Here is a 17,927-nt window from a genome sequence, read left to right as displayed (position 1 = left end):
ATAGAGGGGAGAAAGCGAGAGAGAAATATCAATGTGAGAGAGACACATGCATCCTGATCAGGCTGGGGATCGAAACTGCAATCTAGGCACATGCCCTTGACTGAGACTAGGACCGGAGACCCTTCAGTGCATGGGTCGAAGCTCTAACCACTGAATAACACCATGCCAGGACATAATCGTCTTATGAATCTGTCTTTTTGTTCCTCATTTTTTTATTTTTTAATAAATATTTTATGTTGAAGCAATCACAAATGTACAGAAAGTACATTACACAGAACTTTTTTCCTTAAATCATTTGAGAGTAAATTGCCAACAGAATGACTCATCACCCCTGAAGTGTTTGTAGTGTGTATTTCCTACAAACAAGGTCAGTCTCTTATATATTCACAATACAGCCATCAGAGTTAGGAAATTAATATTAATATATTAATACCACCTAGTCCTCAGATTCCATTCAATTTTGACAATTGTCTCAAGAATGGCCTTCATTTTTATTAGTTTTTAATCCTCACCTGAGGATATGTTTTTATTGATTTTACAGAGAAAGAAAGGAAGCAGGTGAGAGAGAAAGAGAAAGATAGATGTAAGGGACATGTCGATTGGGATCGGTTGCCACCCATATACACTCCAACCAGGAATCAAACTCAAGATCTTTTTGTGTACAGAGCAATCCTCCAACCAACTGAGCTACACCAGCCAGGGCCCAAGAATGTGCTTTATAACAAAAGGGTCCACCCTGGAATTACTCATTGCATATCTCTTTTGTCTCCTTCGATCTGGAACATTTATTCAGTCTTTTCTTGACTTTCATGACATTGAAATTTTTAAAGATTACAATCCAGTAATTTTGTAGAGTCTCCCTCATGTGGTTTGTCAGACATTTCCTTATGATTATACTACAGGCCAGGTGCATGAAATTCATGCACTGGGGGAGGGGTGTCCCTCAGCTCAGCCTGCACCCTCTCCAATCTGGGACCCCTCAGGGGATGTCCGACTGTTGGTTTAGGCCTGATCCTATGGGACATCTCTCTCACAATCCAGGACTGCTGGCTCCTAACCACTGGCCTGCCTGCCTGCCAACATGAGCACCCCCTAACTGCTCCCCTGCTGGCCTGATTGACACCTACCTGTTCCCCTGCCAACCTGATCACCTATAATTGCCCTCCCCTGCTGGCCTGATGGCCCACACTTTTTTTTAAAGGCCCCAAAGACCTACCTGCTGGCCATCTTGTGATAACATGGGGGTGGCCATCTTGTGATGACATGAGGGTGCAAGGGCCACCTAGGCTTTTATTAATATGGATGGTCATGCACCTTTGATGGGAATGTCACAGAAGTAATGCCGTGTTCCTCTCTTTGCATTCTATCAACTGCTCATGGTTTTAATTTGTTCCATTACTGAGGCTGTCCACTCGATCACTTGCTTAAGGTGGTGTCTGCTAGTGTCTTAGTTTCCTGTGGCTGCATACAAATTACCATAAACTGGCGACTTAAAACAAAAGATATGTACTCTTTCACAATTCTGGAGGCAGGAATCAAAATTAAGGCATTGGCAGAACTACACTCCTGAAGACTCAAGGGGGAAATTCATTCCTTGCCTCTTCCAGCTGCTATTGGCTGTTGGGCATTCTTTGGCATTCCTTGGTTTGTAGCTGCATCACTTCAATCTCTGTCTCGGTTTTCACATCATCTTCTCCTCTGTGTGTCTCTTCCAAGGACACTTGTCATTAAGTCTAGTGGCCGTCTAGATAGTTATTAACTTATTCACATCTGCAAAGACTCTTTTTTCAAGTAAGGTAGCAGTCATAGGTTCTCACGATTAAAATATCAACATATCTTTTTGGAGACCACCATTCAGCCACTATAGTCAGTTTTATCCACTTCAAAGTTACCCTTTTCCCCTTTGTAATTAATAAGTATTTTGTAGGGAAGTACATTGAAACTATGTGAATATTACATATTATAATCATTTATTATTTTGATGCTCAAGTTATCCCCATTTTAATCAGTGGGAACCCCTTCAGGCTGGTTTCTGTATCCTTTTACCATATCTCCATCATTCTCTGAACACTTCTTTACATTCTGACACAATAAGATGTTCCAGGTTCATCTCATGCTTTGCCAGCCCCAGCCCTGTAACCAGTTATCTCTCCAAAGAGCCCTCTGTAGCTGCGATCTATCATAGATATAAAGAACAAACTGATGGCTGCCAGATGGGAGGGTTTGGTGGGGAGTCTGAGTGAAAAGGGTGAAGGGATTAAGAAGTACAAATGGGACCCTGGGCAGGTGGCTGAGTTGGTTGGCGCATTATCCCATACACCAAAAGGTTGCAGGTTCAATTCTCAGCCAGGGTACATACCTAGGTTTTGGGTTCAGTCCCCAGTCTGGGCACATTCAGGAGGCAACTGATTGAAATGTCTCTCTCACATTGATGCACTTTCTTTCTCTCTCTCTCTCTCTCTCTCTCTCTCTCTCTCTCTCTCTCTCTCTCTCTCTCTCTCCCCCCCCTCCTTTCTCCCTCTCCCTCTCCCTCTTCTTCTCCCTCTCTCCTTTCCCTCTCCTTCTCCCCCCCACCCTTCCTCTCTCAAAAGCAAGAAAAACATATCCTCTGGTGAGGATTTTTTTTTAAAGGCCCCAAAGACCTATCTTGCTGTTCTGTGTGCTATGCGGACACAGCAAGAAGGCACTATCTGTGAACCAAGAAGTAAGCTCTCATCAGATTCAAAATCTGTTGGCATCTTGATCTTGGACTTCCCAGCCTCCAGAACTGTGAGAGAAAAAAATTATGTTGTTTATAGACCACCCAGTTCATGGTATTTTGGTAAAGCAGTTTGAGCAGACTAAGACACATACCGTATACTATATCCATTAAAGGTGAACACTTTTTAGTGGCTTTTAGTATATTCAGAGACTTGTGTAACCTTCCCCGCAAACAATTTTATTATCCCACAAATCCCACATTGCTTACAGATCTATAACTTGTAATAAGAAGGCTGGAAGTGGGATGTGGCTAAAATGGGCATCCTTTGCTCCTGGCTTACTCCAGTGACCCAGAGCTTAAGATGAGCCTTGAAATCAGCCAGCTCTCAATGGCTCCCTATCATGGCAGCCTCCCGTGGGCCTGCTCAGAATGTCCCCAAAGCCCTTCTCCTTCGGTTTCCTGGCCAGAATCCTAACCCTGGTTGCTTTCAGTGTGGACAGAGGGAGGGAAGAAGGGCTGGTCTTTGCCTTACTTAGGTTGACAGGGCCACTTCTACCTCCCCGGGGGAGCTGGAAAAGAGATGTGACCCCCGTGTACAGAACTGAGTCAGGGGACTCCAGCCTGGAGGGGTGGTGGTGGGGAGGACCCCAGAGTCTTTTCCTATTTGTTCTCAGGACTCACACCTTGAAAGCCAGGACTTTTCTTCTCTGTACAGCAAGAGCAGATTCTTAATTATTTTAGCCCCTTAGACCCATTTAAGAGGCTCCATGACAGCAAAATCCAAGAAGAGACAGAGGGAGTGAAACAGTGAATTTGTCGAGGCTCAGAAGTACCTTTCCACAGGTGAAGGAAGCTCCTCACAAGCCGCTAGTGCTAAGGGCAGGACAGGGGAGGGAGTTCATCCACATTCTGGTTCTACTCAGCAAACTTGTCTAGCACCTGTGTAAGTACCAGTTAATGTAATGGATTCTGGGACACAGACAGGAATGCCTGATGGGGGTTCACAGGTAGGAAGAAAAATGAGCCCCACACACTTGTAGGATAAGACAAAGTGAGACAAATGTCAAGAGCAAGGCAAGAAACATACTGCAAGGTAAGAAACAAAAGGAAAAGAAATCTACTTCAGTATAATGGGCTGAAGAATACATTCCTAGAGGAGATGACACTTGAACTAATCCATAAGGGATAATTAATATTATCCTGGCCAGTATTGCTAAGTGGTTAGAACACCAGCACATACACCGAAGAGTCACAAATTAGATTTCAGGTCAGGGAAAATACCTAGGTTGCAAGTTCCATCCCCAGTCCCAGTTGGGGTCAGGGTACATGCAGGTGTGTGTGTGTGTGTGTGTGTGTGTGACCCCCTCCCTTCCACTCTGTTTTCAGTGGGGGGAAAAAATATTCTCCGGTGAGGATTAACAACAAAAGATGGTTAATATTTAGATGATAGGAATGGGGGAAGGGTAGCTCACAAGAATAGCATGGAGATGGAAAAGTGAGAGAAGGCTGGGACAATTCTGGTCCCTGCCCTGGCTGGTATGACTCGGTTGGAGCATTATCCTGTACACCAAAAGGTTGGAGGTTGCATTCCATTTCAGGATACATATCCAGGTTACCAGTTCGATCCCTGTTTGGGGTGCATAATAGAGACAACTGTTTCTCTCTCCCTCTCTCTCTCTCTCTCTCTCTCTCTCTCTCTCTCTCTCTCTCTCTCTCCCCTTCCCTTCCTCTCTCCCTCTTCTTCTCTCTCAAAAACCAATGAACACATATCCTTGAGTGAGAATTTAAAATAATAATAATCCTATATAATAAAAGGCTAATATGCAAATCAACCAAATGGTGGAATGACTGGTCACTGTGATGTGCACTGGCCACCAGGGGGCAGACGCTCAATGCAGGAGCTGCCCTCTGGTGGTCAATGCGCTCAGCCAGAAGCCCTGAGCTGAGCAGAAGGCTGGCGAGCACAGCTGCCATGGAGGGAGCTTCTCCCACCTCCACGACTGATGGCTTCGGAGGGCTCCTGGACTGTGAGAGGACACAGGCTGTGCTGACCTCCCCCCCTCCCCCCCACCCGTGCACAAATGTTGGGCCTCTGGTAATAATAACAACAACAACAACAACAATAATAATCTGGTCCCTGAAGTGCCACCCTCTAATCCTTTCTCAAACCCTTTAGGAGATAAATCCAGGACTGGTGAGGGTGGGGAAGGAAAAATTAGCCATTAGAAGGACCAAAAATTGGCTTTTTAGATTCGAGGACTAGAGCCCCAGTGGTGGTGCCTGTGAGAGCAATGGGACTTGGGTCTTGAGGAGGCAGGCAGCAAAAAGCAGTGGCTGACGCTCTGGACTGTGGCAGGAGCCAGATTCCCTCTGGCTGATGTGTAAGTGGTTCGAGGTGGAGGTGAGAATGCCGCAGCCTTTGAGATCGTTGGGAGGGGACCAGCCTGCTGCTGGCCTCACTCACCTAGCAGGTGAGGTCAGCAGCCCCATGACCTGGGCTCAAGTGCGTTTGGAGGTCCGAGTGGAGTTCCTGAATGTCAGAGCACAGAGCAGCTTGGCTGAGCGCCAAGAAATTGGGATCAAGCCACTGGGTGAGGGGAGTTGCTGGAGGTCTCTGGTATCTGCACTGGAATGGAGAGTGATGCATGCACAAGGACAGAATGAGGGACAGCTGGTTCCACGGAGTTAGTTGGGACAAAAAGATTATCCTTTATACACTGTCTCAGGACAGAGGAGAGACTGGTGAGCACTTTTTGTAACTTGGACACAGCAAAGCACACACATGCTCAAATGAAGTTGCATTCTAACAAATACAGAGGCATTCAGAATTCATAGTTGTGAAAAACTAAAGAAGAAAAACCCCAAAGAGAAAATAATGCCTTGCAAGGGAATGATAAACATCAAATTCAACAAGATGGTTACCCCGGGGGTGAGAAAGAAGGGGAGATCAGGGAGTGGGGCTTCTATTTTATTTGTAGCACTTTAGTTCTTTAAAATATTTGAAATAAATGTGACAAACAATTGAGATGGACAGAGCTGGTAGTTGGGGCCAGAGAAATTTAGAATATTATAGTCTATGATTTCCAATACTTTTGAGATACTGCATAAAAAAAAAAAATCAATCAGCCGAAGCCGGTTTGGCTCAGTGGTAGAGCATCGGTCTGCGGACTGAAAGGTCCCAGGTTCGATTCCCGTCAAGGGCATGTACATTGGTTGCAGGCACATCCCCAGTAGGGGGTGTGCAAGAGGCAGCTGGTCGATGTTTCTCTCTCATCGACGTTTCTGGCTCTCTATCTCTCTCCCTTCCTCTCTGTAAAAAATCAATAAAATATTTTTTTTTAATTAAAAAAAATCAATCACAGGATAATCGGTGGGGGTGGGGAAGTCCGTATGTACTTTTGGGTGGCAGGCGGCTGGGAAGGGACAATGGCTAAGTGTCTGGGATCGGGTGGGGGATGGGCAGGCAGACCCAGGCTCCTGAAGCTGTCGGGGGCATGAAAAGAGGTCCAAGGAGTGCGATCAAGGTGCTCTCCGAGTTGCCAGAGCTGGTCAGGGTTTGTCCCTATGTTCAAGGAAGTGAAAGCGCAGAAGAGAGCGTTGACGGTTTGTGTGCAGAGGGTGTGTGCCCGTGAGCCCCGTAGGACGTGGCAGGTCCGGGTAGGGGCCCAGCTGGGGTGGCAGGCTCTCCTTTGCCCAGCTGGTCACCAGTCTTGAGGGAGTCTTGCGCCCACTGCCCACCGCCCACCGCCCACCGCGGGAGAATGCACCAGGTACACGCTCCCCTCACCCGGTCCGGCCAGGCTGGCGTGACTCCCCGCGGGGGCCCCTTGCTTTTCACCAGCCTGCGCTTCCTTTTTCCCCTGCACATCCGGAGCTGCTTCCCCACCCCCTGCCAGAGCTCTGTGGCCCCGGCCCCAGGGAGCCTCAGCCTCTCACAGGGAGGGCTGGGTATTAGACCTTCCACATTCTTAAAGGGACACGTGTTGGGGTGGGCAGTGTGACTGAGAGGCTAAAGGAAGTGTGTTTGTCCTGGACCCCAAATGCCTACCCACAGGAAAAGCCAGGCTGCGGGCTCAGAGTTTGGGGAGGGGCTCCACACCCCAGGGCCTGCTTCTGAGGGTCCAGCTGGGGACAATGAGGTGAGCGAGAAAAGGTTTCTTGAGCCTGTGATGACCTTACCAGCTCTGGGGTTTAGAGTTTGGAGGTTTGCTATCTTTCTGGCAAATCCCCCCCCACCATTACCCCACACTTAAGGGGGGGGGTGACAGAGAGAGGTAGGGGTCATGACCTTCAGCTTTCGGTGGAAGAACTCTGGGACCTGGCATGGCATCTCCTCAGTCTGTCCAGGAATCCACACTGGCACCCCCTCCCTTCCAGGCCCTGGAACCTGATCCTAAGATCTGGGGTGTGGGGTGTGGGGGGTATTATGGATGAGGTATCTCGCTTGCCAAGTTTCTGGGGTTCCTGCCTCCTCTTCCTCTTTCCATTACCCCCAGCCCCCTCGGCCTTCTTTGTGCAGAGTGGGCACCTAAGATGCTGAACACAGCGGCTCCCTTTCCCTGGACTTGAAGGAGCAGTGGGTCACTGCCCGTTGCCCAGGCTGTGGGACAGCAGCCCATAGTGTGCTAAGATTCCTGACCCAGGACACAGGCCTATTTAGGAATTAGGAGGTCTGGGAAGAGAGGGCAGTGAGAGGGGACTTGCAGGACCAAACTCTGTATGCCAGACCGTAATGAAGTCCCTGTTTGTCCCTTTCTGTACAACTTTGTCTCCGTCTCTGTCTCTGTGTCTATCTCACTGATTTCTTTTTAACTGTTTTTTTTTTTCTTGTATCTTTCTTCCCATGTTCCCCTCTGTCTGTCCTCTTCTTCATTCATTCTCTCAGTTGCTATGTGTATCTCTATCTTCCTGTCTCTCTCTCTGTATCTATTCCTCTCTCTCTCCCCCTGAGGATCTCCCCCGCCTCTCTCAGTTCCCTTTGGTTGCCTGTCTCTCGCTATTTTGGTCTTTTCCTGTGTGTACATGCCCATGTCACCTTCTCTCTCTCACTCCCCTCCTAGGCTGACCGTAATCCCTGGCTCTCTTCAGCGGCAAATGGCTCAGCGGGGCCGGAGACGCAGAGGCAGCTTCCAGAGGTGCTGAGTGGGGCCTGGGAGCCACCTCGAGAGGACGGGCTGCCTCTGGTCACTGTGATCATCGCTGTCTTCGTCCTGCTGGCCGTCTGTATCGTGGTGGCAGTCCACTTTGGGCCAAGTCTACACCAGGGCCGTGCCACTCTCCCCACAGAGCCGCCAGCCCCAAAGCCAGAGGGTGGCATCTCCCTCGTCCACTGGCGAGTGCTGGGCTCCCAGGACATTCATGGAGACACCCAGCAGGACCCTCCTGTCTCTGGCTCCTGCCTTGTGCCTGATGGGCCCAGGCTCAGCATCGACGAAGTCACGTATCTGTAGGAGGAAGACCTTGGAAAGTAGGCCAGACCCGGTCAGAACAAGGAACTGGACGGAGAATTGGAGCATAGACAAACTGGGGCCTGGCGTCTGATCTCTGGAAGCGCACACATGGACTAAGCCGGAGCTGCCCTGCGGGCAGAATGCAGAGAGAGCCTCGATGTGGACAGGGGAAATAAAGGAGCTTGAGGGCCCTGCCCAGACACACGGTGCTGTGAGCATTCCAAGTGCCCAAGGCTGCCCTCACAAAGCTACTCCATCCTCCTCAGGGACCACCAGACCCCTGAGCCTCCTTCTCCGAGTCCCTCCCTCCTCCCACCCCTAAGCTCCTCTCCTTTGGGTGTCAAGGTAAGTCTGGCTTGGAAGATACCCCGCCCTATCCCTGTGAAGGGATGTTAGAGGCTCCCTGCAGAGGCTCTGCTGCCCCAGCCCCCAGGGCCTGTGCGAGCCAGCCAGAGAGTAACCAAGGCAAAGAACCCAGGGCTCTGCCTTCCCTGGGACTCAGGGGAGAGAAGGAAAAGCTGTTGCCTTCACTGTTTGAGGGACATCCCTTTGGCTGTCAGGGCCCAGGACTTGATAACAACATTCAAGGCCCTTGTAAAGCCCCAAGCACCAATGATAGCTCCCGAATTGTTTTTGGGTGCCCTCCACTATCTTGGGGTGCGACTCTCTGTCTTGCCTTCCCATGATGCAATGGGGGAAATCTGGGAGTTCTCATTACCTCCTACTTTCTGTGAGCATGGGCCTGTTGAAACTAGCCTAGAATTTACCCCAGGAAATTCCCCAGGTCCATCTGATAAGAAAACAGGGCAGGACAGGAGCTTCGTGGAGCTTTTATAGAGGAAGAAAGGAGTGAGGAGAAGGCCTACGGGGGGAGAGACGTGGAGGTTGGGAAAACGCAAGAGGCCAGGAAGGCAGCACTGAGTCTCCCAGAGGCTCCCTGGAAAGGTACCTCTTTCTCTGGCACCTGTGGCTTCATTTATGTGCAGTCAGTGAGCTGCAGACAGACATTTATGGAGGGACCTCTGGGTGCTTTACCCTGGGGAACAAGTCAGCGCTGGGGTTGCCCACTGTCAGTAAGGCTGGGAAAGAACAGGAGACAGAGGAACAGAGTTGGAGATTATGTGCGCAGAGGACTGGCTTGCCACCTTTGGGTTAATGAGAGGCAGTTATCATCCTAATAGCTCTTCCTCCACGGGCCTGCAGGCATGCCATTCACTCCTCATAACAACCTTGAGAAGAGAACCATTGTTATTCCCTTTTACAGTTGGGAATATTAAGACGTCCAGGTGGACACGGGCTAAGTGGTGGACCAGGATTTGAACCTGAGGCCGTTTGCACCATGTTGGGGGCTGGAGGGTGGGGAAAGAAATGTTGGGGCGGTCTTTGATTCTGGTCTGGCTTGTAGGTATAGGTGTGATGTTGGAAGATCTCCAGGCCTTGAGGACAGAGTGGCTGGGACAGCTGGGGAGAAGAAGGACTGTTTCTCCTCACGCTTTTGGCTCTGTCATCCTTAGGGGCAGTCGGTTGGTTCCTTCTGGCAAATGTGTGTCTATGTGTGGAGCCTTTCTCCACAGCATGCTGTCCTCAGATATGCGTATTGAACAGTTGCAACAAAACAAAGGAAGGAGGGAGAAAGGAAACAATTTCTGGGTGGAATGAATGGAACTGGTAGAAATGGGCCATCTCTGCTCCCAGATGGGGGCAATTTTGCCACCACAGTGTCGTTGCAGTGGCTGAGTTCTAACAGCAATGGTGAAAGGTGTGGCAGGTGACTGGCTGTGCTGCCCAAGGTCCCCCATAGGATGTCCCACCTCCTCACACAAACCCTCTCCCCACTTTATCCCTCATGCAGGCTCTCTCATCAGGGGATGTTTATTTAGTGGCCCCTGCTGCTTTGAGCAACCCCTGCCCAGGGCACAGCTCATGGTATCTGTGTTCTCCCTACCCCCCAAACCTCCCACTGGAGACAAGGGCACTGAAAGGACAGGTGGAGTGGGGGTGCTTCCCAACCCTCTGCCCTCAGCCTGCCTGTGGGTTCTGTCCAAATTGAAATGAGACCCACCACCTCACGGCCATGGATGAGGAGGGGGGTGAGGAAGCACGTCTGTACAAGCCGATTGGGACATTGCAGATAATAAATGCCAATAGTGTGTATTAGTCAGAGTCTAGCCAGAGAAAGATGCACACTGAAGTGTGTAATCTGAGGAGTTTAAAGGGGGGACCATTTGGAAAAGGCAGGTATAAGGAAACCAAAAGCAGAGAGTGAGTGTTACGGGATGAGCCGATACTCTGCTAGGCCTAAAGGGGTGAGAGGAGGAAGCAGTTCATGGACAGAGACAGGGTTCCTGAGCTATTGTAGTTTGGTCAAGAGATACAGTGAGTTCACAATGACCTTGACACCGCAGGGGAGTGCTAGGGGAATGAATACTTTAACCTCCTTCTCCTCCATTCTCCCATTGACCAAACATAAACAGAAGCCAAGAGGCAAGGGAGCCTGATGATGCTAACCCAGGGCAAAAGGAAGCAGAAAAAGGTGAAGAAGTGGGTCCAGAGGGTCCAATGGAAGACACCTGGCAATTAGAGTTTACCAGAAACATCTATGCAGTCATTGTCCTCACAACAACCCTGTGAGGTAGGCAGGGCAATCATTACGATCCCATTTCATAGGTGAGGACACTGAGGCTCATGTAAAAAAACTTGCCCAAGGTCTTAGGACTGATCTTGAGATGTCACGCCCCTGTGACTTTAAGAGGGCCTCCCTGTGGGAGGAAACAGCTTTGCTGGGCATCTAGCCCCTAAAGAAAGCCAGCGTGCTGGAGATCGCTGGGGGACCAGGCAAGGTGACAGTGGCCCTCAGAAGACATCCGTGCGGAGTGGGAGAGGCTGATCCATGTCACTGATGAGGAGCTCAGGCTCTTGGGTCAGTGTGGAGGAGTCAGGCACCGCCGCCAAGGCCCCCACATCACCCACAGTGACCTCCTCCCTCTCCTCCTGCTGCAGGTGCCTGAGAATCTCCTGTGACAGGGAGAAGCTGCTCTCCTCTTCGGGTTCTGGAATGGGGGTGGAGAAGGCGGTGGGGAGTGGAGTGAGAAACCCACACATTCCCACTCCAACACACCCCAGAGGATTTGCTGGGCAGATCCTTCAACCCACTTCTCTATGCCCCCTCCCCATCCCAGCCATTGTGGGTAGAGCTTCGTGGAATCCCAGAGCTAGAAATGGCTTTAGAGACAGTGAAATTCTGCCCTCTTGCTTTTAGAGATGATGCTTAGAGAAGGGCAGAGACCTGCCCAAGATCATACAGTGAAGGAGTGGCAGAGCTGAGGGTTCAGCCCCTGTCAGTCCCTTAATTCCTGGCCTGGGGCCTAGGACATTTTGCTTCCTTTGACAGATGAAGTGAGGAGACCCAATAGCTCACCTCTTCATGCTCCACCCAAGACCCATAGCCAAAGACTTCAGAGCAACAAAGTGTCCCCACCTGGGGAGGTGGACCTCTCTCATGGGAGGACGGGGCAGGGGTTGAATGCCCTGCCCCCCCGGGAAGGCCCAGGGCATGATGCTTTCGTATCTCCTTCTGCCCCCCTGGGAGACCCCTGGGTCCCCTGACTCCTCCTGTCCCCCAGACTATCAATCCCTTACCCTCGTAGACAATGAAGCGCCAGTTGTTCTGACACTCAGGGGCATCTGCCAGGATGTCCTCAAGCGTCCGGCAGAAGAGTTTGGCCTGCTCAAGCCGATCTTCCCGACTGAAGCCAGCTCGGCTGTCCTGTGACATGGCAAACAGGGTCTGCAAGGGGGTGGCATACTCCAGAACGCAGGTGCCCACCTGGAGGAAATGAGAGGAGGATCAAACTAAACCCGGGCAGACAGACTCTGGACCTCAGTACCACTGCAAGGACCCCCCTCCCTCAGTCTGTAGAGATGGAGTCCTGGCAGGTGCCGCCCTAATAGGGTTATGCTGTCCGGTTATCTTTTGCCTCTCGCATCCCACTCCTAAGGATCAGGGCCCGGGCTGAGCTAAATTTACCCTTCACTGATGCTCCCCCTAGGATCCCAGGGCAAGGCCACCACGCTAGGCTGTCAACTGCTCCTGTTTGAAATCAAGTCTGACAGCTAGGCTCCGAGGTTCGACCGTGGTCTGGGTCTCCCCACCCACCCATGTGAAACCCACCAGATGTTCTCACAGCCTTCATCTAGGGCAGCTTTATGGCCAAAGCATGGTGCCCTAGCCGGTTCAGCTCAGTGGATAGAGCATTGGCCTGAGAACTGAGGGGCCGTAGGTTCGATTCCAGTCAAGGGCATGTACCTCAGTTGCAGGCTCGGTCCCTGGCCCTGATTGGGGCAATAGGGAGACAACCAACCAATGTGTCTCTCTCACATAGATGTTTCTCCTTCTCTGACTCTTCCCCCTTCCTTTCACTTTCTTTAAAAAAATCCATGGAAAATATCCTCGGTTGAGGATTAACAACAACAAAAATAGGTGTTTTTTTCCCCCAAAAAAAGCATCGCATATTCAAGTTGAAATTGTCCGCTTTCTCCCTGGTTCTCTGGGTCCGTTTCGTCATCTGTAGAATAGGGGTTGTGACAGTCCCTACCCCACGGGGTGGTGTGAGGATTCGTTGAGGTGGTTAGATAAGCATCTAGAATAGCATCTGGCATGCAAAAGTGTTCAGTAAATGTTACGCATTATCCTCGTTCAGTGTTGAATCTTGTCCAGCTCTGGGACTCACTGGGGAAACTGAGGCTCAGAGGAGGGCAGTAAATTTTAACCAGCGGTTGGCCAGCGCCCGGAGTTCTGGGGCTCCTCACCACCACTCTGTGGTACATGCCCCACCTTCCGGCACACTCACCTGCCTCCCGTTCTCCAGAAGCTCATAGACGCTGTTGGTGTAAACCCGGCCCTTGATGCCGGCACGGTCGGAGAGTTGCGGGGGCAGCTTATGCAGGAAGCGAATGTTGGGGTCAACTGCACTCAGGTCGTCAGGCACCCCACAGTCCAGTGGGAAGAGGATGTATAGCCGATGGCTTCCTGCGCCTCGGAGCGTATTGTTGTGGAGCTGATTGTAACTACGGACCCTGGCCGGAAGCCCTGTGGTGGAGAGGCCCAAGAAGTCATTCCCACTGATCTGGTCTCCCCCTGGGTCATTGGTCCCCCTCGATGTGCACATGCAAAGACCCGAGGGGCCAGTCCCCTAGTACTGTCTAGGAGGCCAGGAATAGCACATCCAAGGACACTTCCCTCCCCTCCACCTCCTCCCACCACTGCTTTCCCCCTTCACTGTTCTTTATCCAGATTTCTGCCAGCCCCACTCCTTCCCACCACAGCCTTCAGGCCTTTGAGGGGCAGGCAGAGGCAAGGTGACACTGTCAGCACCCGCAGGCGCACTGAGTCCAGCCTTTAGCATGAGCCATTTCCTAGCAGAAGCCCTGGTGCCAAGGGAAGGCAGCAACAAGACATGGGAGAACTGCAGCCTTGGTTGGCCACTCAGAAGAATGAGACAACACATACATTCACAGTAGGGTCAAAGGGTCAAGCCCTGGGCAGACCTGGATTCAAATGCTGTCTCCTCTCACTAAGCTACGTGACTTGGGATACGTCACTTTGTTTCTCAGAACCACAATTTTCCTTTTCTTTTCTTTTTTTATAATATATATTTTATTGATTTTTTACAGATGAAGAGAGAGGGATAGAGAGCTAGAAACATCAATGAGAGAGAAACATTGATCAGGTGCCTCTTGCACACCCCCTACTGGGGATGAACCCACAACCAAGGTACATGCCCTTGACAGGAATGGAACCTAGGAACCGTCAGTCTGCAGGCCGACGCTCCATTCACCGAGTCAAACCGGTTAGGGCAATTTTCTTATCTTTTAAGCAGGAAAATGACTATATCTTGCTCATAGGTTGTGAATTAAAAGAGAAAATGCACACGAAAGGCACACGGCATGCAGTGAATAGTTAGTGAAAGAATTCAGAGGTGACCTTGGACAAGTCACTTAATATTTCTTCCTCTAAACCAGGCATAACAACATTCTTCATGCCTAGAGGGTTGTTTTGGGAATCAAATGTTGGACATGAAAATACTTGGAAAAAATATGACGAGTTGTGGAAATGATGTGTCTTACTGTTTGTGTGCCGTGTAGATCTACAATAGAATGGGGACATAGAGGACAGCCTACCTGGTAGGACCAGTCGCAGGTACCCGATATAAAATGACCATGCCAGCCCATGGGCCACGTTGAAGTTTCTTTGTTCACAGACTGTAGAGACCTCAGCTGGGGCCAGCCCCTGTGGACAGAAGAGTGGGGTGGGGAGACGGGGGAGACCTCCATGAAGGACAACTAGAACCCTCCTCCTCCAAGATTTCTCAGCCTGCTGCTGCTTTTCTGCCATTGCTGACCCCGCTGTTCCAGGACATTAGAGGTCCCCCTCCAAAAACCAGCCTCTAAGCTAGTCCCACTCCTTGTACTGAGCTCAGAGCAGGTCACGCTAGCCACAGCCTCCTCTGAACCATGCCCTCCTCTTCCCACTGTGTCTTACCTGGAGGTCCAGGAGGGTGCTCAGTGCCTCTGAGAGGCCCAGGAGGGAAAGCATCCACGCTTTGTTCGGCAGGGAGGCGTAGAAATAGCAGGACACCAGCAGGAGGGCCCCATAGCGGATAGGGCAGCCCAGACAGGCCTGCACGGCCCTGGAGTAGCTGCCCTGGTACCTGCAGATGACAGCTCAGCTAGAGAGATTCAAGGAGGGGCAGGGGTGGGGGTCCAGGGAGTGAGGCATGGTGTGTGCCCAGTCCCATGGGGGCCGCAGGGCGTCACCTGGAATGGACGTGGCAGAGTTCCTCGGCCAGGCTGCAGACTCGCTTGAACAGCAGTTGCAGCTGCTGGGAGATCAGGTGGAGCGCCAGCCACCAGAGAATGTGTGTTGGCGGCTCCTCCAAGCCCCAAAAGGCTGCCAGACAGGCAATCAGCAGGGCAAAGGCTGCCTTCTTGGCCTTGTGACTCCTGGGCCGAGGGATGGAGGGGTGCAAGCTGGAGTGGGGCATCTGTAGGTACCAAGAAATGCATGGCCATGCTCCTCTCACTCTCCTGTCATTCCAGCTCTCCCCTCTCAAACCCAGGGACCCCCCACACCATGCCCAGCCATATCCAGGGGCTGCTCTTGGAGATACCTCTGGGGGGCAGGCTGGGCATACAGCATCCCAGAGTTCCAGTCCAGGGAGGATTTGTTGCAAACAGAACAGGTGGAAAAGAGCATGGGCTTATACACACACATCCCATCCAACCCCCGGGAGACTGCGGGGCAGTGAAGAAATGAGGCAGCAACTCTCCCAGACCCAGCCCTTTGGGGATCTGGGCTTTCCTCTCCCCAGGAAGGATGTTAGCCAGAAAGGACCCCGAGGGGCCTCAGCCTTGGAGCGTTGGCTGGGCCGCTCCTGATCCTACCTTCCGCCGCCAGGCACAAAGCTGTTTCTGGGAGACAACGGGAAGAGAAGGAGGCTCAGCAATAGCTCCCAGGGGCTGAAAGCAGCCTCTCCGGGTGCAGCCTGAGGATGGAAAGTTTAAGACAATCGGAAGCTTTCTCCACAGCACTCCAGCCCTGACATCTCAGACCGCAGCTCCGCGTACATTGGAGAGGAGGGTATTTCCTGCCCCCGGGCTCTAATGAGTCACACCCTGTCCCGAGAGTGCCATAGGCTCCCATTCCTGCAGTTTGCTACCCCAGAGTCCAGGGTGTTCAGAGATTCTCTGACACTCCCCTGAACCACAATCTGAACACCAGATTCCCCTCAAGCCCCCACAATTAAACAAACTCTGTCAACACCTACGCGGGACTCCGCACACCAGCCCACGCTACACCGAGCTCCCTGCCTGACTGCTTATTTTCTGCTTTCTGGACGAGATCCTCTTTTTCTGAAGACTGTGATATGGAGGAGGGAGGGAGGGAGGCGGGGAAAACGAACAGTTATTTCCTGTAATAACAGCCTTTCGGAGTAAAGGGCTTGGTAGGAGCAGAAAGCCAGCAGGGGAGGGTAAGGTTTGGGCTCTTTACAGGAAGTGGCCACGCCTGAGACTTCTCAGAGAAATTGTGGTGGTTGCAGCCAAAAAAAAAAAAGGCAGCCTCATGCATATTAATAATATAGTATGACAAGTGTTGTGTATATTTACTAGTATTCGCTTAATCCAGTCAGCCACCCTGTCAGTGAGGTATAATACCGTTCCCGCTTACAGGTGGGTAACCTGAGGCTTAGTGAGGTGAGTTAATGTTCCCAGGCCCACAGACAGCAGACGAGGGAGGCAGGACCAGAAGCCAGGTGGGCTGCTCCAAAAGGCGCCTTGCTCTGTGCCCTGATTTCCTGGGAAAAGTGCAAAGTGACAAGATCCTGTTTCATGCTTATATGGAGTAGGAAGTGTCTCTGGCCACTTCCTGGCAACCTGATAAGCTGATCTGGCTTGAGGATGGGCAGGTCCGGAGAGTGGGATTAGAGTGCCACCCACAGAGCAGCAGCAGTTCATTTCTGCCCTGGTCAGAGGGTCCTGGCCTTGGCCCACCCCACAGCACAACCAGACTCAGAAGGACACAGCACATTCATGGATGCAGGGGCCTCCCAGGGGCAACGAAGCTTCCCGAAAACTCTCTTGGTTTTGAAAATCATTTCCTAAGAATAGAGGTAAATCCCTACAGAGTCTCTCCCCTAAAATTGGCTCACAAAGGGGTCCACTAACATGGACAAGGTCTCAGCTGTCTCAAACCAAAGAAAGCCAACCCTGCCCAAGAGGCGGCCTGAGCAGAGTCCGGCAGGAGTGCGCCCCCAGGCCCAGCAGAGCCACGCAGCCTCCGGCCTCCAGGATCGTGCCTGCTGTCTAGCACCAACTCCTCTAGGTGGCACTGCTGCTGCCAACTCCACACCAGCCGTCATTTCCTCTGAAACCTGCTTTTCCTTCAAAACCTGTTATCCCCTTCCTCCTAGAGGAAGACCCTTTATTTTCTAGGCCAGGTTGTCACTATGCTTCAGAAGGAGCAAGTGTGGAGGGTGGTGGGGAAGATACTGGTGTAGAACCTTGTGGAAGAGCAGCACCTATAGAGGCCCTGGGGTGGTGAGAAGGAACGTGGCCTGTGGAGGAGCAGAGAAATGGGTGGTATGGCTGGGGCATGTAAGCATGTTGGGGGCCCGTGTTAGTTTCATAGGGCTACTGTAACGAAGTGCCATAAATATGGAGGCTTTAAACAATGGAAGTTTATTCTCTCATCGTTCTGGAGGCCAGGAGTCTGAAATCAAGGTGTTGGCAGGGCCCTACTTCCTTGGGGGCCTCTATGTGAGGCCCTCTCCTTGCCTCTTTCAGCTTCTGGTAGCCCCAGGCATTCCTTGGTTTGCAGACATAGCACTCCAGTCTCTATTTCCACCACAGGATGTTCTCCAACTCTGTCTTCACGGTGTTTACTCTTCTCATTAGCATATCAGTCATATTGGATTGGGGCCTACCTTAATGACTTCATCTTTTTAAAAAAATATATGTTTTATTGTTTTTTTACAGAGAGGAAGAGAGAGGGATAGATAGAGACATCGATGAGAGAGAATCATCTACCAGTTGCCTCTTGCACACCCCCTACTGGGGATGTGTCCGACACCAAGGTACATGCCCTTGACCGGAATCAAACCCGGGACCTTTCAGTCCGAAGGCTGACGCTCTATCCACTGAGCCAAACCGATTTCAGCTTAATGACTTCATTTTAATCCAATTACATCTGCAAGGACACTATTTCCAAATTAGGACAC

General features: G+C 51.2%; 2 protein-coding genes across 4 annotated transcripts; one reads left to right on the top strand and one right to left on the bottom strand.

Moving 5' to 3' along the window:
• Positions 1-5,189: 5,189 nt before the first annotated feature.
• On the top strand, positions 5,190-8,151 carry SMIM33 (small integral membrane protein 33; the record flags this gene model as incomplete). Its single annotated transcript, XM_084883893.1, has 2 exons — positions 5,190-5,292; positions 7,790-8,151. 2 exons carry the CDS (start codon positions 5,190-5,192, stop codon positions 8,149-8,151), a joined length of 465 nt encoding a protein of 154 aa, XP_084740019.1.
• A 2,312-nt stretch (positions 8,152-10,463) lies between these two features.
• STING1 (stimulator of interferon response cGAMP interactor 1) lies at positions 10,464-16,076 on the bottom strand. Of its 3 annotated transcripts, none has more exons than XM_084885099.1 (8): positions 15,978-16,076; positions 15,595-15,695; positions 14,968-15,194; positions 14,693-14,861; positions 14,332-14,440; positions 13,002-13,240; positions 11,791-11,977; positions 10,464-11,201 (listed from the first exon to the last, which is right to left on the bottom strand). In XM_084885099.1, exons 3-8 carry the CDS (start codon positions 15,192-15,194, stop codon positions 11,005-11,007), a joined length of 1,128 nt encoding a protein of 375 aa, XP_084741225.1. In that variant the 5' UTR covers positions 15,595-15,695; positions 15,978-16,076; the 3' UTR covers positions 10,464-11,004. The 3 variants fall into 3 exon arrangements, with proteins under 3 accessions (XP_084741225.1, XP_084741226.1, XP_084741224.1); XM_084885100.1 differs by having other exon boundaries at positions 15,992-16,076; XM_084885098.1 differs by having other exon boundaries at positions 15,595-16,072.
• Positions 16,077-17,927: the final 1,851 nt, after the last annotated feature.

This window comes from Pipistrellus hanaki, assembly GCF_964339955.1.
Source record: "Pipistrellus hanaki genome assembly, chromosome: 5".
NCBI classification, from domain to species: Eukaryota; Metazoa; Chordata; class Mammalia; order Chiroptera; family Vespertilionidae; genus Pipistrellus; species Pipistrellus hanaki.
Note: the sequence above shows the minus strand (reverse complement) of the source record. Positions and strands in the feature narration are given on the sequence as shown.

Excerpts from the sequence above, each read along its gene's own strand:
- STING1 (XM_084885099.1), bottom strand. The coding sequence starts at position 15,194 with ATGCCCCACTCCAGCTTGCACCCCTCCATCCCTCGGCCCAGGAGTCAC. Across the intron at positions 13,241-14,331 it reads CCTGCGACTGGTCCTACCAG|GGCTTCCGGCCAGGGTCCGT; the intron begins GTAGGCTGTCCT and ends TCTCCACCACAG. Across the intron at positions 11,202-11,790 it reads GCGCTTCATTGTCTACGAGG|AACCCGAAGAGGAGAGCAGC; the intron begins GTAAGGGATTGA and ends CCCCCATTCCAG.